Source organism: Strigops habroptila, chromosome 6 (assembly GCF_004027225.2).
Source record: "Strigops habroptila isolate Jane chromosome 6, bStrHab1.2.pri, whole genome shotgun sequence".
In the NCBI taxonomy this organism is placed as follows: domain Eukaryota; kingdom Metazoa; phylum Chordata; class Aves; order Psittaciformes; family Psittacidae; genus Strigops; species Strigops habroptila.
Genome location: NC_044282.2, coordinates 923,749 through 944,969, shown reverse-complemented (window position 1 = coordinate 944,969; position 21,221 = coordinate 923,749). Strand labels below are relative to the sequence as shown.

General features: G+C 44.8%; 2 protein-coding genes across 21 annotated transcripts in view; one reads left to right on the top strand and one right to left on the bottom strand.

Moving 5' to 3' along the window:
• REPS1 (RALBP1 associated Eps domain containing 1) overlaps window positions 1–13,265 on the bottom strand; it is a 62,586-nt gene extending 49,321 nt beyond the window's left edge. For 9 of the 20 annotated variants that reach the window (XM_030489042.1, XM_030489057.1, XM_030489058.1 and 6 more), the window contains exon 1: window positions 12,833–13,263. In XM_030489042.1, coding sequence (XP_030344902.1) covers window positions 12,833–12,985 — 153 coding nt within the window. In that variant the 5' untranslated portion in view covers window positions 12,986–13,263. Of the gene's footprint in view, window positions 1–12,230; window positions 12,640–12,832 lie in introns of those variants that run through there. The other 11 variants (XM_030489054.1, XM_030489043.1, XM_030489044.1 and 8 more) reach the window with 5 other exon arrangements.
• Window positions 13,266–13,835: 570 nt separating this feature from the next.
• The window catches only part of ABRACL (ABRA C-terminal like), a 28,256-nt gene continuing 20,870 nt past the window's right edge, over window positions 13,836–21,221 (top strand). Inside the window, exon 1 of the mRNA XM_030489634.1 lies at window positions 13,836–14,302. The gene's annotated coding sequence lies outside the window, so the exon portion shown is untranslated. The remainder of the gene's footprint in view (window positions 14,303–21,221) is intronic.

Here is a 21,221-nt window from a genome sequence, read left to right as displayed (position 1 = left end):
TGTAAACCAATGTGACAGGAAAAGCAATTCATTTTTTTAAAGCACTGTAAACGTCCATGTACTTGACTACATCCAACACAGAAAAAGCCTGTGGATCCAGCAACCTAGCATTGACAGATGAATAACTGAGCAGATTGTGGAAAAGCTTCTTATGAAAGCAAGCAATGACACAGGTATTTATAACGTATGGAATCATTAGGCAGTAACGGCTTTGGGTAATTTCAAAGCCAGTGCTAGACTAGAAATTATCTTGTTTGGAGCTAGTCAGTATTGCCAGATTGGAAAGAACTTCAGTTAAAAACTGAATTAATAATTAAGCTACCATGGCAGATAAGCATTAGAAAGGAAAGACAAGCATGGATTCAAAGTAAATAGATGTAAATGTAGAAAATACACCAGATTTAAGTATCAAGAAAAGAAAAAAGCTAAGGATACAAAAAAACCCCACTAACCAACAAAAAATAATGCCCTTCTGCTGCTGAACAAGTAGCTGTCAAATCCATCCACAGATAGCTAAAGGAGTCCTCTATTTCCAACACAGAATATAACCCAATCACAAACATGACTGAAGGCTGAGTAAAATCATTAACTGCAAACAGCTTGTGGAGACTCCCCTGCTGACTGACAGCATGCTTGAACATACTCAAAACAGTATCTACCTATAATCTCCTTGAAGGAGGATTTAAGCATTCCACAGGTAGTCAGCTACACTGATGGGGGAGGGGAGGAGAAGAGATAAAAAAAATAGTCAAGGGATTGCTTGACTAAGATTTCTGCTTAGGGCTTTCATCTCCTTAGGAAGAGAGAGGATAAGGAATTTCCTTAAACTCTTCAAGCAATACAGAGCTATCTTGGAAACAAAATGCTCCATGACTGTTTTCATCTCCTTAGATAATGAGGATCCTGATGTCACACTACTGCAATTAACTGGACTAAGGCCAACAACTCTGTGAAGCTCCAGAACTGCTAGAAGCTGTTGATAAAAAACCCAAACAAAACCCAAAACACCCTCTCTCCTTCAACTCCCCCCCCCGAAAACCCCACCCCAAAACACAAACTAAACAAACCTCAGTGCAGTAAATTATGAAATTGCACACTCAGTCATCATACTGCAAAGAAGTAACAGCATCACCACCACTATAAGGAGTTGGCAGAGATCAGACATGCACAGGAAGCAGTATGTTGACAACAGGCACCATTTCAAGCACATACCTTCTAGAACTCTTACAGGTTTCAAATAAGAGGTCCTTGAACTTGGAAAGGTCTATGAACCAAAAAAACGAAGACTTGAGAACCCTTAAAAATTCCAGGTGAAGTGGAACAAATCACATCTCTATCAAGTGTTGTGAAATGCCCTTTCCAGAACTCAGAAAACCTCTCCGGGAGAGTGTTCCGGAATATCTTAGTCCCCCCTGCCCCCAGGTTTTTCCACAAGGCAAATCAAGTCCATTATCTGTAAACATTATTCATGCAAAAGTACAACAGTATTTAAGCAGAGATGACTTCAATGGTAAAACAATAAATGAATCAACATGCACACTACCTACTCAGTAAAGATAAAAATATAATAAAAAAAATAAACCACACACCACAGGTGCATTAGTACTCAGTACATGATTTTCGAGTTTTACTGTGCATACTGACAACAACCTTTTAATGAAAACCAAGAAATGCATTGAAAAAAGGTAATATTTTACTTCAGATTAAAAAAAAAAAAAAAAGCTAAAAAATTTAAAATAACAACCTGCATTCAGTTTTAGGTTATTTAATAAAATCGTGACTGATTACAGATTGATTTTGATTCACAGCTTAAACCTAACCACGTTATCATGTCAACAACATTATTCTGTATCCCATATGCAGCAATTCATTGATGAGAATTCTGAAGCTCTTCACAAACTTAAGCATTAAAGAGATATGACAGGATGTTTTTCAAATCAAGTTTACTGGAATACAATCTCAAAGTGGGTACTAGAATATGCTCTCTGACAAAGGAGATCTCCTGAAGTCATGTAACCCACCCAGCTGAGACACAACACAAATTAACCATATCTCTACAGCGTCATGTAATCTGGGGATGTATAAGGGAGTTGAAAAAAATACTTCCTAATCATTGCTACTGTAGCAGAAAAAAATCCCTGACCACTACTACATATTGAAGACCTATGAAAAACTCCTTTGTGCTTTTTTCATAGGTTGAATACATTTCCTGCCTCACAATATTACCTTCTAATCTTGCTACTCTGCAACCACTGTTCAGTAGGTCAATTCTTGTCACTTAATTTATCTCAATCTATCGCACTAATTGTGGACCACGCAGCCTGACATAGTTTTGTAACTACAATCTCTCACCTATCATCAACTGGTCAAAGCAATATTGATTAGTTATTCAAGATTTTTTAATTTTTCTTCAGGAAAACCTCACATGACAGGTAGCTTCTCAGATGCAACAGTTGTTGACAGCACTCCATAGCAGGAACAAGACAGAGAACTGACAAAGATCTTTCTTTTGATGAGTTATTTTTAAACCAAGTCAAGTTTCTGACCCAGTTCTCCACACAGCTCCACAAACCTTGGCACATGGTGGCACACAAAGAAAAAAAATTGGAGACAGGAGAAAAAATGCCACTAAAAGAAACAGCCTGAGTATTGCTCTGAATTCTGTTTCAGCACTAATAGCAGTATATGACAAACATTTAAACAGCCTTACCCCATCTGAAGATCATTTGCAAAATCTATTTATGGAAGATATCAAGAACTGCTATATTTAATGCAGTGTGAAGTAGGAAATGTTCATGTGCTGAACAGCAAGTATAACATTACCTATAATACATACATTTATCTTATTAGATACTTCAGAAACATAGTAGTAAATATAGTTAATTAGTTGATACTAAGAATACCCAGGCACAGGTTATATTCGGGACACTGTTGCACTTTGCTGCATAATGAACAGTACGCAACGAATAGCAAGATCTTCCTTTTAAGTCTTACTGACAGTTCCGCAAAGACGGATCTCGGTCAATGCCATAAACCTGGCTTCAGAACACAGGCCTTTAAAGAAATAAAACCAATAGTATTGGAGGACTTCCAAGATGACACACGCTCTCTGGCAATGAACTATTTAGAGTCTCCTACTGTCTGAGCCTCTCCTAATACTTCTCCGCCCTTGATTTTCACACTGCACATATCCACAGTGGAAGCAGACTACCGGAATACCAACAGGAGGAAAAAGCTACTTATCAGCTCTGACAATTATTTCTCTCTATAGATACTTAGAAATAAACTTTCCCATTCCACAGGTCATTTCAGGTTCAAACATACATGTGTTTCAATCAAATGAAATTTCAGAATTAATCACATCAGAAATAAAGAATTAGATGTTAAAAAAATGACCCAGCATTTAAGCCTCATAGGAATGACACTGCCCCTGTACTCTGGGTTCGGTTTTACTAAAGTGTCCACTCCCCGAGTAAAGGTTGACAGATTTGGAGTCATGCTTTTACTTTGTTAATAGAAAAGCAGCAAAAAGCACCGAAAACTTTAAACTCTAATTTATGATAGGTGCGCATAATAAATACACTTTAACAAATGTTGAACACCACACAGACAAAAAAAAAACCCAAAACCGAAACACCCCAAACAAACAAAAAACCCACAAAAACCCCACCTCCACACAAAACCACCACCACCAAAAAACACCCAACCACACTGAATTTTCATCTGCTGTAGTACTTTTTGAACCAGTTGTATTTTAAGTAATTTCTGACATCAACCCATTCCAAAAGTGGTCTGCAGCATCTCCTGTTGTCCCTGGTAGCATACATGTTCATGGTAGATTAGCCTCACTTCTCAGACATTTCCTAATGCAGCAGCTTTGATTTCTCCATTTGCAATCAAAGTTTGTGGTCTTAGTAACAGCTTCTGCAAAAGCTGTCACAAGCCATAGACATGCATCTTACCTGCAGAGCCTCTTACGCAGAGCACCACAGCTCTCTAAGAGCTCAGCGGTTCCCTTCTTGATTTGGTAGTACATGGTAACCACCATCAATCAATTTAAGATGAGGGAGATGCACACTACACGCAACTACAAAAAAGCTCAAGATACTGATTTAGAGGGGACATTCCTCCAAAGGTCTAGAGCTGCAGGCCATTCTACTTGACGATAATTCCTAAACAAATTATTGCCAAATACCCTCAAAAAGAGGACAGAATAAGGAAGCATATTCCTTTTTTACATGTTCAATAGCACCAACAAAGGAAAATCCAGGCAGCCAGATGAACACTCACCCAAAAAACAACTACTATCCTCCCAAATAAAAAGTCATAGCTGGAAGACCTCAAGGCAGAGTTGTTCTCTGTTTGCATTAAGATTCTCTCTACTGCTGTTCTTCCAGCAGGGTAGGTGCTCATGAGAAAAGTACCTTACAAGCAGTGAAGGTAATAAAGCAGCAAGAAGAACTGGAATAAAAAAAACCTGAAGCAGCAAAAGACAGCCTGGGGACTTACAAGAACGATTTCTAATTCTTGATGCATAAAGAAAGGTTCTTTTTTTTTAAAAAGGAGATATTCCACATACCTGTCTCCTCTTCCAATGCAATTTTACTGCTTAACCTAAACAGCTCCTTCCCCCTCTGGTCTCAGCTTCCCAGTTCCCCATTCCTAAGCACTAACTGTTGCTCATCTGATCACACAGTATGATTCCTCAACTCAGTAAGCCAGCAAAAAGTAACTGTGATAGTTAATTGCTCTTATGAATGTCACATCAAGAGCATTTACGACTCCAACTGATTTCTTTACCTTGCCCAAAGAAACTCTCCTTAGCAAATGACATAGCCACATACCAGGCTGCTAAGAATTGCCCTCAAAACAAAGGTATCTTTCGTGGTGGTGCCATGAAGAGCTCAAGGAATAGGAGATGAAGAAACACACTTCAGCAAGAATGCCTGAGCCAGTCTGTGACAATTTGAGACTCCAGGGTGATTCTGTAACACCCAAGTGATTGTATCTTCTGGAAAAAAAAACCAACAGTAGCAGCTGAAGTATCTATGTAAGCATCAAGAAAGCATCTAGCTGCAGCAGACACTGGAGGGATATTTTGCAGCAATAATATATTTAGTATTTCAAATCATTACTCCAATAACAAATAGTGCAAGGGAGGTCACAGGGATGTCCTAATTGTCAATGCTCCTGCCATGCCGCATTAGGTTGAATATTTTTCCTGCAAAATTCCTACTTAAGCACTAAATGCTGAAAAGAACAGCATTCATACAGATATTCTGATTCCTTTGAGACCTCTTTATACCCAAAGCATTCCAGCGATTGATATTTCTTGCTAATAATTATTTTCTTAATTTTCTTAATATTTTCCTCCACACATGACCTTTCATCACTATGCCAGAACAAATGTAAGAGAAACGAACATGTGCTTCTCCTTGCTAATATAATATGAAGATTAAGGCATTATCTGATCCCAGAATTAGTGGATGTGCTGTAGCTTTGCTAAATAAGACTGCTCAGATCTGGTCTTGTTATTCCTGAGCACTTTCATACAAGTTTACCTTAAGCTACTGTGCCCATTACTTTATGCTGCTTTCCCATCTCATTCTGTTTTCCTCTGAGCATCAATGTGACCAGTGTTAATTAGTTACTTAGCTCTGCAGTGCTCTCCTCCCAGTAAGGCCTACAATTCTTACAATGTGTCTATCAAAGTTTAAACAAAGGTCAGTCAAAGTTCTAAGAAGTGCCTGTTTACAGAGGGACATTTGAGACTCAGAATAGAGCTGCTAACACCAGGTCCTAAATGATTTCAGACATTTTAATTCAGAAAAAACCCCTCAACTTGTACACACTACTGCAGTAAGAACATTTCTACAAAATTCACAACTAATAGTCTGAAGCAGGAGTAAGTTGGCACCTAATGCTTCATGTTACATAGCTCAGTCCTGGCCTCCCTCTTCAGGATTATTGAAGGTGAATTTGAAACTGAGTCTACTCATTGTTCTGTTACCATACTTCAGGAGCATTTTAGATGTCAGAAGTCAACCATTCCAGAATTTCAGATCAGACTGTCATCTTTTCCAAGCCCTCTAACCTAGCAAAACAGTTCCTACACATAGACAGGCATGCCTAAATTATAATCTGGAGTTTTTTGTATAACAAGTGCAGGAGGTAATTTTACTCTTTAGACACCAACCCTGGTTGGAAAAACAAGCAAGTCACAAACACGATCAGCAGCTCAGTACATTAGTTTATAAAGAATTACACTGCTGGCTTAATGATCTAAAGATCTTATTATATGAAGAAATGGCAAAGGAAAAATAACAAAAGGGAAATATATTCTTACACTAATCGTTACTGGAGCACCAGCAAGAAAAATCCAATAGTCATAATATTGCTCTCACACTCACTTCTGTCTTCACACTCACAGCAAATATTTACGACCTACTAGGTGTGAAACTTGTCTGTAAGGAGTAATATTTTGAAAGCAACTATAATTGAAAAGTAACAGAGACTGCCAGCAAAGTCCTATAATATTACAGAATCTGCAGTAATATTTATTGAAGATTAGACTAAGATGAAGGCACATTTGCCATTTTTCACAGGCAGTGGGTAAAGTGCTCAAAACTTCTAATACAACAGAATCATCTTCACAGGAAGAAAAAAAAAAAGATGAAGTTTACAATTCATAATTTTGTACAGCTAACTTGATTCTAAGCTGTATTTGCCAAAGGCCCTGGTATTTCTGAATAGATATTAGAATTCTATCCAGTCATGTCGGAATGGATGTTAATCATCCCTGCTGTCATCTGAAGGCACATTTAAATAGAAAAAAAGAAACTGTTTTCAAACAAAGCTGAGCTGTGATACTTGAAATTAGCTGAGTGCTGTGGCGGCATAGGGAATTATGAAGGAATTATTTACTATATAAGTGACTATACAGAATGAACGCCAGTCAATTTCAAAAGCTCACAAACAATTACAACGAGAAATCAGCTGAAAACAAATGTAAGTTTAACAGACTTAATTTACAGTCCTAAAGTTTTGCCATTAACTTCCTGCCTTTCATTTCAACAACAGTGATTGTTCTCCAACTAAATGCTGCTGAGATATGAGACTACTCAAACTAATTAACTGCAAAGAGAAAACAATTTGAAGCCCATTATACTCTCTGTGAAGGTAACATCATTAAACTAAACTTTTTCACCAGAAAACTCAAAAGCACAATTCACAGGATACAAAGCAGACTAAAAGCCATTTCTGGCACTAACACAAAGTAGATTACTTATAGATCTCATCATTACAGAGAAATAAAACTAACTTACTGCTCAACTGAGAGGAAAGAAAAATATAACAGTAACATCTGAAGTAAATATATCACAAATTGGATATTCTTAATTGCAGATCCAGACACTATTTGTATTTACAACAGCTTTCTAACAACTCTTATTTCCTAAACAAGATCTGAGATACAGCATCATGTATGTACAAACATGCTTTAAATATATAAAAATTTTATATAAATGACATAATATTGTAATAATAAAAAGCTACAGACTTTATGGGTACAGTTACATATTTCTACACTGCAAGAATGCCTTAACAATAACCTGACGTGACTATTGCCTCAGCAGAAGTCTAAACTGATTATATTTTGAAAAGTCATGTAGAAAAGCTGTAAGTTTTAAAATAAAAAATATAAACCCCAAATGTATGGGTTCAATTCAATTAAGTGATTTCTTTTTAAGATTTGGGCTTCTTTGCAGATTAGGTAAAGGTCAGTATTACACGAGGAAAGCTTTTTACACTGCAGACCTTTTTTTTTTGTTGTTTTTTAAGATCTGAAAATGCCATATATTTTTAAATATCTTCCAAATCACTGAAAGGAAGGCAAAGGCATGAGATTTGCTGCCTATAGGAGTTCTAACTTCTTATCCCACCAGTTCTGAAAAGATAATAAATTTAGCAAATGAACAAGAACCAGGCTGAGTTTTCTGCACCACACAGGTAATCCTACACATGCTCTGGCTCAGCTTCCATTTGCAGTTGGCATTTAGCAAACTCAACTGATTTGATAAACAGGTAGTCTTTGTGTAGGAAAATTCACTGAAACACTAACCGCAACAATAAAATCTTTGTGAGCAACTTTTTGTTTTCTCGGATCCCTTTCTCTCTGCACCCATTCTTCAACAAAGGCCAGCATTTTAAATAAAGAACCTTGAATTTTGTTTTGCCATGTTCTGGCTATGGATTATAATTCCAATTACAATTGCACCACTCGCCAGCAGACAAACTCTGGCATCTAAGGAAACTACCACTCCGTATTCTCTGTTCCCTATGTTTGCCAAAAGCTATCACCCCAAGAACAACAGACGGCAGCACATGCTTGCACCTTAGCTGTTTTTCTGCACAGTGCAGAACTGGCAGCTAATGAGGGAGGCTTTACACCAGCAGTCTGGACTTCAGAGTGAAGCAGCTGCATCACAGGTACGCACTTTCTTACAACTTTTGACGTGAAGGCAGCAAACTCGGACAGAGCTGAGGTAGACAACAAGAGACAATTCTTCTCCATCAATGACACAAGAACAATCAAAATAATCTGTCTGTAAAGACTCTTTAGAAATGAAGGAGAAAAAAAAAAGGCAGAGAAGAAAAAAAAAATTAAAAAAAAAAAAAGCAAGCTTGAAACTGGCTAACAAGAGCCAAAAATAGGCTTTACTGTAATTGATGAAACTGGGCATAATCACCCAATTCATCTGTCATTGCAAAGACTTTCTAACACTAAATTAGAGGTCAGGTAACACTGCTGTACAAGGCCAACACAGAAAATGACAGTTCATTCCTTCTAAAGAAAGTACATGCAAATATTCCTGTATTTGTTGTTTTATAGTAATGTTGTATTTTAAAGCAAGATGCCTCGACTCAATTTCAGATGAGTATCATACACACAACTGATTGCTTCTTGTGAAGTTTCTATGATTCACGACCAAAGAATGCGAGTTCATAAAACGTTCTGTGATTAAATCACCTAAATAAGAATCTTACGAATTGAACAAATGGGACAGCTATTATATTAATCCCATGGACAAGTAATGAACTTTACAATCCATTTTTTTTTGTCTGACTGTAGCTTTTCAAACAACTTCACCACTAGTAAAGAGGTAAGAAGAACTGACTTCAATAGCATCGCTATGTTAGGGTTTTAGGTCAGATGTGGAATGTGCTTTTGATGCCAATTTCCTGATCACCCTCACTGTTCTGGTTCACACTGTGCAGCCGCTCCAGAAGAGGCAACTAGATTTATTTTGTATGAAGCTAACCCAGAAGACACACTCTTGGAATACACCTGACGAACTGCAGCTAACCAGGCCAGAACTTTGATATCAAAGGAAAGCTTCTGAAATACATACACTGGATGGATGGCAGCTCCTCAGCATCACTTGTGTTGTGTCATACTACTTGTTAATACAAACACTGATGCACGTACAACTGTGCCATGAGCTCAGGCAGCTGAGTCAAGTGAAAAATAACTTGACAAAACCCCCTAACTTTTGGCTGAACAAGCTTCCTGTAACAGCTCACTGTCTGTTCAAATCAATGCCAGCGCCAGCACCAGGCAGCTCCAGCTTCTACTGATTTAAGCTACCATGAAACCCATGTTAGATCGCAACTGAAATACCCAATCACTCTAGAAAAAGCGCTAGCACCGACATTCATTCAACCCCAGTGTTAGCTGATACAGAGTTAAACCAACAAAAAATTATGATTAATTTTCTGCCTTCACAGCCCCTGATGCCAGTGTATAACAGCACTGGACAGGCACTAGACTCTTCGCAGGCAGAAGCAGCAGCAGAAGCACACAGACGCAGGAAGACTTAACCTCCTGCTTCAGTGGCAACTCACCATTACATTGGTTTAGCTGCAACGTGAAACCACACCCTGAGAGCAATTTAAAGACTCACGTAACTGCTGTGAAGTAGCTGGACTTGTTATCCCAACACAGGTATTTCTATTCACTGTTTTATGCAAATCTTCTACCGTAATGCTAATTTCCAGGATGTGCACAAAAAGGCAGAAATATGGGTTAAAAAGGCTGGTGTTCTCACAGATGCAGTTAAGGTTGTAACACCTTTGGTGTGGTACTTTTGTTTGGTGGTAAGGCTGTCCTTTTGCAGATGTGGACTAAGTGGACATACAGCTTTTCTTTTCCAGGGTTTTGTTGCTTTGTGAGCATATGATTTGTACACAGCAACCATATCTGTTTCTGTCTTCCATATGTCCATTTATTCCCATTTAACAGGCAGCTGATATTGTCCCTTAGAGGCAGAAATGAGAATGATTAGGAACAATTAGATACATGTATTAACTTTTCCTGCTGCAAGACAGATCTCACATAAACGTAACTCTTTGCGGGAAAGACTGCATGTATATCCAGACTTTAAACAACACATCTGCACAACAAGTTACGGGTCTAAAAATGCAACTGTCACCAATTTTCATTTCCAACAGAATCAGTTCTGAATTACCCAAAGGTATCTCCAGGCCTGTACTACCGAAGAGGAAAAGCTTCGAGAGAGCTCCTCATGAGTACTTGGTCCTTGTGAGTTTGAAGAGCGATAATTTTGTACTATGTTTTGCACACTTACAAAGGTACTTAGCATTCATGTGACTAGTACTACACTTGCATTCCAGGATTATACAAGAATTGAGTAACTGAATCAAGTTCCTTTCCCCACAAGCATCAGGTGCTTCAAATGAATAGGAAGAGCACAGCAGCACGTGGTCAAAAAAACACCCCTCCATCTCCTTCACTGCGTCTCCTTATTTCTTAAGCCATATCATCTTGAAGTTTTAGTTACAGTCACAACTTCCAAAGCATCAAATGCAACTTCCCTTCAAAGAACCCCCTTCCAATACATTCACACCTGCATCAACTTGATGTAGAGCCACACTTTCAGGAGAACATAAAAACTGACAACTAAATTCTTTCCCTCACAAGTACAAGGTACTTTACAGGTGACCAACAGCGACTGCACAAGATATTTGTAATGGGTCAAGCTGCTACGGGCATTTTGACTTTCTTTGTGCTATTTACAGTCTCATTCCACAGGCAATCTAATATCTTGTTTGTCATTTTAACTCAAGGTTTTGCTCGAGATCACTACAGTGATAAGCCAGGTCTGCTTCTCGAGTTAATTTATTTAGAACCCATGGAATGATGCCCGAGTGGTTTCTTTTCTTCAGGTGTGATCCACTTTGCAAGAAAATATCTGACCTCATCTGCAACAGATAATGGTATTATCTGTGGCCACTTGTATTCAAAATTCCAAGTACTTCCAAGACTTTCAAAGTTCTTACCCTACATACAACAAAATCTCTAGTACTAGCCTACTTTATCCATACAGTGATCCGGACAAGTTCTATGGAAAGTAGGTTTTGAATACAACAATCATGTGAACATTCACTTTCCTGGGATGATTTTTCTGAACCTGGTTGGCCACACACAAAAAGAAGCAGTGGGTGGCCCTTGAGAAACCTCACTCATCATACTGAGCATGCAGACTCTCTTACCATTAAGTCCAGTCTAGCAAGTCATCAAATAAGAGATTACTAGTTTTACCAGTTAAGAAGCAGCACTTCTTATTCAGCCCTCTTCCACTTTTTTGCATCTTAAACTCGTTTTAAATAACCAACTTGCTCTTAGGAGGCCAAAACATACTACAGGTCAGCGTAAGTATTCTCCTGGAACCTGGTATTAAACTCCAGAATGCTGAAATTTGTGTACAGCACTTCTGGTTACAGTAACTTCAGTGCTTGTTAAAAGGGCTGCTTATCTCACCAGGCTGAGGATGAAACTGCATAAAAGGCAGCATGGCTTCTTAGATACAGTTTTACCCACAGCAGCTCAAAACACGACATAAACTTTGAAGTATTTATCGAACAAGGACAGAAAGAACTGCAGAAGCAGGAATTTATTACAAATAGCTGTTCGTAAGAAGAGGTCATTGTAAATACTTTCCCCAAATAATTACACAAGGCACACTAGAGCAGACTTTCCCTCTTCTATGTTGGTAGCTCTGCAATACTGCTACAACTTTTAGATGTAACCCGGCCAAGGAAGTAAATGCCGAAACTGTGCACATACATATTGCAAGTATGCGCCCGTGTCACTCTTAACACTGCGTTTTTCATTGTTAGAAATGTTTTGATGACTACAGGTAAGGTAATACCTGCCGAGAACTGATGTCCAAAAAAAGACTGCATGGCTTAGGTGAAGTGGATCAGCGTCAGTGGCACCCAACAATACAAACCCAGATTTCCTTCTGTGCTGTTGCTCTTCATCAGCAGACTGTGGAATGAATCTCCCCCGCATCCCCAAAATGATTGTGAGTTCTCATGCTTCGGATGGCCTCTGCTGACACGAAGCAAACGAGACACTTTCCTACCAGTTGCTGGACTCGGCCAGCACCGATGACCAACAGCCCCTTCCTAGCCCGGTACCCGCAGACCCCACAACCGGGGGCTGCTACCGGCGTGCTCGGCGCAGCAACCCGCTGCACCCGCCGCCCTTCCCTCTCGGCCGGCGAGGCTCAGCCTTCCCCCGCTGCACGGGCTCAGGTGCCCGGCTCCTGGGCCGGACAATAGCGCCCGAGTCTCCCGGCCCTGGGCCCGCCACCGCCGGCGGGACGACCCCCGCCCCGCCGAAGGGCCGAGCCGGGCGCGGCGCAGGGGAGCGGCGGCGGCCCCGGCCGAGTCTGCCTGCCCTGGGGCAGTATCGGTGGGGCGGCGCCGGGGCCCACCGCCCCTCCCCGAGGGGGCCCGCAAGGGTTACCTGCATGACCACGTCGTTGGGCAGCTGCGCGGCGCGGAAGAGCTCCAGGACGCGCCCGTTGGACGCCACCTTCTTGGTGCTCTCGGTGTCGCAGTAGGAGAAGAGGTCGCAGTAGTAGCGCTGCTCCGCCTCGCTCAGCGTCAGGCCTTCCATCTTACGCCCCGGCTCCGCGCGGCGCTGCTGCTGCCACCGCCCCGCATCCAACAACGGCGGCGGCGCGGCCGGCGGAGGGAGGGAGGGTTGGACGGGTGCGGGGGGGGAACAGCGCAGCGCGCGCGGGGCTGCCTCGCGCCGCCCGGCCCGCCGCGGAGAGGGGCGGGGGGGGTGCGCGGGGAGGGAACACGCCGCCGGCCGCCGCGCGCCCCAGCCAACCGCCGCGCGCGAGCGGCTGCTCACACCTTTCCCCCCCCACCGCCGCCACCAACCGCCCACACGGCGGCGCGCCTGCGCGCCTTACACACACCCCCCCCCACCCCGCCCCCTCCGCGCCTGCGCCGACCGCCCGCCGAGAGCGCGCCCCGGAAAGGCGGGCGCGGGAGAGCGGCGCCGCGCCGCGGGGAGCCGGCCCCCCTCCGAGAGAGCGGCGGCGGCGGAAGCAGCAGGCCCCGGGAGGGGGGCGGGGTTAGCGGGGAGAACGGCCAACGGCGGGCCCTGCCGCCTGCCGCCCCGCCCCGCGCTGCCGCGCCCCTGGGCGGGCCGGGAGGGGGTGTGGCGGCAGCACCGCCCGCCTTCCGGCGCCCGGATGTGCGGTGCGGCGCGGCAGCGCCCCCTATGGGCGCGGCGGTGCGGGGCCGCGGGCCGGGCCGGTCTCCTCGTTCAGGGACCCTGTCGAGCACCCGACCGGGCGGCGGGCCGGTGCGCGGGTACTCGGCTGTCCCCCGGACAGCGCCTGCGCCTCTCGCTCACTGGCTTGGCCGTGGCTGCGCGCAGCGGCCGCCGCCGCAGGGGCCTCGGCCGCCGAGGGAGCTCCCCGGTAACTGGGGCAGTGCCGGGCCGTGCCTGAGCCGGCGCGGCAGCGGGCTTCGGGCGCACGGCGGGGGGCACCGCCGGTGCGCGTTCTCCGGGAGACTGGTGGAGAACGGCCCGTTGTGCTGCGTGGGCCCTGCTGTAAGTGACAGCCTAAGTCGGGAAGCGTTCTCTTGCCACCGTGCAGACCGCATGCAGCAACGCCGCGTAACGCACAGTAAGAAGGGGCCCGGATAACTCCGTACAAGAAAGAATAGGCAAGAGCTCACTTGTCTTTTCAGCCGGAGCTCTGGCTCTGCATGGCTCTCTTGGGTGTGTTTTCCTGGACTAGCTGTTCCCCTGTGTAAATCCATGCTGTCACTGCAGTACACTAACAAAATTCCCTCCAAGCTACGTTGGCTTATGGAGAGAGTCTGACATCCCTGACAGACTAAAGTGCCTATGAAGAATGCAGTTGTCTTCTAGACCCTTTTGACCACCTGATCTGATTTAAATCCTGCTGTGGTGGCAGTCCAGTACTTGATGTTTAGTTTATCCTTCTTCCCTTACTCCACTTTCCACCTTCCTTCACATCTTTTCCAGTATTTCTCTTTCCAGGTTGCTGTCGCCAACTGCTCTGTCTCCCTTAAGCACCTCAGCCTTTCTGCCGCCTAAGATAGTTACACTCTGAACTGCAAGCAGAGATTCATCTTCCTTCCTATTTGAAATACAAAGTATATCCTTTTGCTGCTAACTAACGTTCCTGAAAATCAGTAATATGTTAGCTTTATAGTTAAAATAACAGACAAAAGGATCTTCCCAGAAATGTACCATTATCAAGCATTTAGAATCCCAAATGATGAAACTATGCAGATTGATCACATTTCTCAGTTAAAATTCCTCAAAATAAGCTATACTGAAGAAATAATTAACTTTTTGTATAATATCTAGTTATGATTTTACAGACTTAGATAAGGCCAACTTAGCATCATAGGTCACTTAATTGGAGCCACTGTCAGGTCACTATCTCTGAAAGTAAAACAAATGTAGCCTTTCCTCCACAGCTAAATGGCACACCACAATTCTATTAGTTTCACAAAGCCATTTATAGAAAAGCTTTTTAAATCACTTACTAGCAGATGATTGAGTTCAAGTGCCTTTGCTTCTTAAAGATTCAGTGATTGTATTACAGTTAGGGCACTGGCGTTTGAGAGATTAATGTACGTATATGGCTGTAGTTATGAAGTTCTTTGTAAGTTAGTATAAGGACTCAAAACACTTTTATTGTCAAAATAATTTTGAGGTTTGTGTCTAAAAGTAATCTGAACATGTTATTATTTTAGTTGCGTTGGTATTATATTATTTGTGTTTTTGCAGCAGGAGCACTCTTTCGACGTTAATGGGGATCACTTGGTTTCAAGAGTCTGTATTAGACACGAAGAATAATACACAGAGGAGGCTCCTTAGTATGGGCTATTCCCACGTGTCCAAATGCCAAACAATTCTGAAGTAGGCAGCTCTTTTGGAAAGCAGGTTATTGAGTCCGATTTCCAAGCCCATACCATTCTTGCTTTGCGCTAGTTCACCTTCTTGCTTTGTGCTAGTTCAGCAACTGAGCAGCAAGCATAAGAATGACAGGACACGTAGCAAACTCGTTTCTAATTCCCAAGGTCTACGTATGGGGAGAATCATCTTCGCCTCAGGGAGTCTCAGTACAACGTTCCTGTGTTTGGCTATGGGATCTCCCTCTACCTTCTTCTGATCGGCCCCTTGCAAACCTCCAGGCCAAGGAGGATCAGCTGTTCGGAACGTTACCTGTTCCCGTCAGGGCAGACTTAACATCTACTGAGATTAGAAAAATGAACTAAAATCTTTTAAGTGGCCTTCCAATGAGGATTCATTTTGTTTGGCTGGAGAATATGCTGTTTGCTACGGGATGAACTGAGGAAAATAGTATTCCCGCATGTTTGTAAGATATACTGACTTCTCCGTATGCACACTTTTCAGTGCAACTGACCCGAACAATGAAACCATATTTCTATTTTTAGTTCCTTTGAACGATCTGTATCACAGCATTTTCCAGAGTTCATACTAGATATGCAAAGAAGAAGGTTTATGGCAAAATACCCACCAAAATGTATTGTTAGTGATACGCTTGGCTATAGTAGGTTTAGCCTTTGGTGCATTAAAAACTTGATTTAACTGCCTTGAATGATTCCAACAGAGCAAGAAGAGGAACTTTTTTGGGCTTTTTGGGAAGTGTACCTTTTATTCTCTTTTTAATGTACCTTTTTAGAATCAGAACAGCTAAGAGTTAAGCTATTCTCCACACAGTGCCTAATTTTACTGTATTTCATTTTCTGTGAAGCAACTGTGAGATGACAGATATTGTTATCAAAACAGCCATCCTCTTAAGAGATCAATCGGAGAAAATCACCATTGTCATAGGAAGGCCAAGTCTAATGACCCAGATGGAAGGAAGTGCAATGTTATTTTGCTGCCCATAACAACTTCAAATCAGAGCCAAATTATATATCAGTAAAACATTATGTTTTTAGAGAAGTAATACTTTTACGATTTCATGTGTGACCAGAAATATGTTCGTCCATTCCTACTAAAATAAAAAAAGTAATCATAGAATCATAGAATCATAGAATCGTAAGGGTTGGAAAGGACCTTAAGATCATCTAGTTCCAACCCCCCTGCCATGGGCAGGGACACCTCGCACTAAACCATGTGGCTCAAGGCTCTGTCCAACCTGGGCCTGAACACCGTCAGGGATGGAGCATCCACAACCTCCCTGGGCAACCCATTCCAGTGCTTCACCACCCTCATTGAAAAGAACTTCTTCCTTATATCTAGTCTAAACTTCCCCTGTTTAAGTTTGAACCCATTACCCCTTGTCCTACCACTACAGTCCCTAAGGAAGAGTCCCTCCCCAGCATCCTTGTAGACCCCCTTCAGATACTGGAAGGCTGCTATGAGGTCTCCACACAGCCTTCTCTTCTCCAGGCTGAACAGCCCCAACTCTCTCAGCCTGTCTTCATACGGGAGGTGCTCCAGCCCTCTTATCATCCTCGTGGCCCTCCTCTGGACTCGCTCCAACAGCTCCATGTCCTTTTTATGTTGAGGACACCAGAACTGTACGCAGTACTCCAAGTGGGGTCTCACAAGAGCAGAGTAGAGGGGCAGGATCACCTCCTTCGACCTGCTGGTCACGCTTCTTTTGATGCAGCCCAGGATACGGTTGGCTTTCTGGGCCGCAAGCGCACACTGCCGGCTCATGTTAAGCTTCTCGTCAACCAACACCCCCAAGTCCTTTTCTGCAGGGCCGCTCTGAATCTCTTCTCTGCCCAGCCTGTAGCAGTGCCTGGGATTGCCCCAACCCAGGTGTAGGACCTTGCACTTGGCTTGGTTAAACTTCATAAGGTTGGCATCGGCCCACCTCACAAGCGTGTCCAGGTCCCTCTGGATGGCATCCCTTCCCTCCAGCGTATCAACCGAACCACACAGCTTGGTGTCATCGGCAAACTTGCTGAGGGCGCACTCAATCCCACTGTCCATGTCACCGACAAAGATGTTGAACAGGACCGGTCCCAACACCGATCCCTGAGGGACACCACTCGTTACAGGTTTCCAACTGGACATCGAGCCATTTACCACAACTCTTTGCGTGCGGCCATCGAGCCAGTTTTTTATCCACCGAGTGGTCCATCTATCAAATTGTTGTCTCTCCAATTCAGAGACAAGGATGTCGTGCGGGAAAATGGAACAGAATGGGATGGAATGGAATGGAATGGAATGCAATGGAATGGAATGGAACAGAAGAGAATGGAATGGAATGGAATGGGATGGAATGGAATAGAATGGAATGGGATGGAATGGAAAGGAATGGGATGGAATGGAAAGGAATGGAATGGAATGGAATGGAATGGAATGGAATGGAATGGAATGGAATGGAACAGATTAGAACAGAACAGCTATGCTATGTCATGAATATAGTCCTGCATGACAAGCTGTGATGTAGGTCTGAGGGGCTATCTGCAGTGCAGGTCCCAAGGGAGGCCAATCCCAGGCACTGAGGCCTATGAACACCCTCTGGACCCTGACAGAAGCAGACCTGCACTCCTCACCTACTCTCCTTTAGACACGTAGGGGGTGCCACTGGAGAGAGAGTATTGGGCCAGATGGACTCCTGATGGAGTGTCGTTGTTCTCAGGCTCTTGTCTTTTGTTTTGTTTATTCAAAAGAAACAACCCAGGCATTTTTAAAAACCAGTATTTGGTGGAGGGATGGGCTTGGGAGTAGGTGGAAATCACAAGGAAGTGAGCAGGGATTGCCCACATACAAAAGATTTGCAACTTCAGTTCAGGAGCACACCCTGCTTCAGGCTGAGGGCTTGATCTTTGAGCCTTGCTGATGTCAGAGGTATGGTCTTTTGCTGTCCTGTGAAACCCAAATAAACTGCATGAACACAGAAGAGTTTCAAAAACCAGTTCACACATGTTTTTCAGAAATCTGTTCAGATGCTCAAACGATCCAGAGACAATCTACATCTCTCCCCCCCTGCAGAAGGCACAGGCCTCCTTCCCACAAAGTGACAGAGCCAATGCCCATGTGATGGGACGTGATACCCAGTCAATCCCTTCCGCTAGTGCAGGGCTGGGAGGAAATGTCATCCAGAATTTCCTCAGCATGTACTGTTAGGGAAAGAAGGAAGTAGGGAGAAAAAAAATGGAAGAGACCTAAAATGATCAAGTCCAACTGCTCGACCACTTTAGGGCTGGCCAAAAGTTAAAGTGTGTTATTAAGTGTGTTGTCCAGATGCCTCTGAAACACTGATGGGCACAGGGCATTGCTCACCTCTCTAGGAAACCTGTTCCAGTTTTTGGCCGCCCTCTAGGTAATGAAATGCTTCCTCATGTCTAGTCTAAACCTCCCTGGTGCAGCTCTGAACCATTCCCACACATCCTATCAATGGATCCCAGCGAGAAGAGATCAGCGCCTCTGTCTCCATTTCCCCTCCTTGGGAAGAGCCATAGAGAGCAATGAGGTCACCCCTTAAGCTCCTTTTCTCTGAACTAGACAAACCCAGTGTCCTCAGCCGCTCCTCCCAGGACATGCCTTCCAGCCCTGTCACCAGCTTTGTTGCCCTCCTCTGGATGCATTCAAGGACCTTCATGTTCTTCTTCAATGGTGGGGCCTAGAACTGCACCCAGTACTCAAGGTGAGCCTGCACCAGCGCTGGTTACAGCGGGACAATCATCTCCTCCTCCTTTTCCTGTTGGTTTTTTGGTTGTTACTAGCTCCCAGCTTCCTGCATTAACACCCTCCTTCTTTTCCCCATGCGCTGCGCTGGACGCTTGTGGCCCCTGCACGCTTCGGGCCTGGAGCGCGCAGCCCAGCTCCCTCTCAGCTTCCCCGGGGCGGGTTCTCCCCGCCCGGGCGGTGCCTCCCTCCTGGCGCCGCCCCCGGTGAGTCCCTGCACGGGGCTCCTGGGCAAGGCCCGGCGGGGGCTCGGGGCTCTCGCGGGGGCTCTCGCCGCTCAGAGCTGGGTCTCCGGGGCGCGGGGTCTCCCCTCGCTGCGGGGTTGGAGGCTCCTCTCAGGAACTGCTCACCCGGCACCGCTGTGCCTGGCAACGTCTTGGAGCAGGTTCTCCGGGAAAGCATGGTAAGGCACGTGAAAGACAACGAGGTGGTTGGTGACAGCCAACATGGCTTCACTAAGGAGAAATCCTGCCTGACCAAGTTGGTGGCCTTCTGTGATGGGGCTGTAGAATATAGTTCTGCATGACAAGCTCTGGTGTAGGTCTGAGGGGCCGTCTGCAGTGCGGGTCCCAAGGGAAGCCAGTCCCCCCGATAGACCACTCAAGAAAGAAGCCCATGGGAGAGAGACCAGCGGTCATTCTGCATTTCAAGGATTCGAACACACGTGCTGGGGGGATTTGTTGCCAATCTCTAAATCTCTGCCCTCTATACTGTACCCTTATGTGATGCTTACCTGAGGGTTTTCAAACTCTTTCACACAACGGAGTCAGTTACTTGTTTTTCCTGAGTGTTGCAGGGAAAAGCAGCTCAGTCCATGCGGTTTAAACCGAATTGGGATCAAAATGCTTTATTGAGCTACCAAGAACATGGAATTAGGCAGCAGTCAGCGAAGTGTTGCATTCAAGTAGTAATACAAGAGGTAAACCCCCAAACTAGACGCATGACTGATGATAAACACCAGCAAATATCTAAATGCCCTGTGTAACAAACACAGAAGAGATTTCTTAGATTCTTCTTCTTTCCAAGAAGACCTCACCACAATCAGCGTAGTAGCAAATGCCACTTGGTGTATTGATAAGGAATGGTGAGGAAATCCTGTATGCACTTTACATTTCTGCAAAGTTCATGCAGAGGGAACCAAAACCCCTTTCTTTCACCTCTGGGATCGCTACAGTCAAGTGACTGTGCGTGGTATAAAAGCCTTTATTGGTACAGTCTGAACATACAGATGAATTTAGAGGGACACAGAGGAGCGGTGCCCAGTGGGTGGCTGCCATGGGCAGGGACATCCCTCTGGGCCTCCTGGGCACAGGCACTGCCTCAGGACCAGCACCCCAAAGGCCTTTCTCCAAGGGATGCTGGGCGAAGGGGCAGCAGCAGGGCTGCGGTGGGCAGGGCTGCGGGGGCCCCGTCACCCCCGTGTCATAGTGCCACCACCCACCAACGCAGCATCACAATGCTCTGCGGCAGTATAAGGCAACGTCCTCCGGTGTCCCACTGCCAGACTGCCGGCTCTGCCACCAGGACAGAGCTGGCAGCCTGAAGACACCCGAGAGGAATTCCTTGAGGCACCGGTGGAATTACTTGGAGAGGCTGAAGGGGAAACACTTGAAGCTGCACGAAGCTGCTGGAGGTTCTCTGCTGCAATTCCAGCTCCTGGAGGGGCCACACTCACAGCTCATCGGATGGATGGAAATCCTGCTTCAGTCTTCGGGGAGATCGGTGTCCTCATCGTCTGGGGAGATCACGGCAGCAGCCATAAGAAATAGGATCCACGGATGGCCCAGTGCCCTCCCCCAGCGCTTTGGAGCTCCCACTGCCCGGCACAGGAAGGATTCTTGCCCCCAGGGTTGATCAGGCCAGCGGCATTTTGCTGTTCTTGGAAGCCCCTGAGGTGGCTCCAGGTGGAGGCAGAAAAGGCAGTGCCAGTGTCCCCCAAGAGCCATAACCAGCCCGTGGACAGGAGCAGGTCTTGCTCACGTGCTCAGGGAGTAGCCGATCGCCAGCGCTGGGGTCAGGAAGGAATTTTCCCCCGGGGCAGATTGGCACTGGTCCCCGGGGGTTTTTTGCCTTCCTCTGAGCATCGAGCATGACCACTTGTCAGGGCTCCTCGGTCCATTCTGGCTTGGTTATCGCCTGGCGCTCATGCACCACGAAGGTGGCCCCTCGTGTCCTG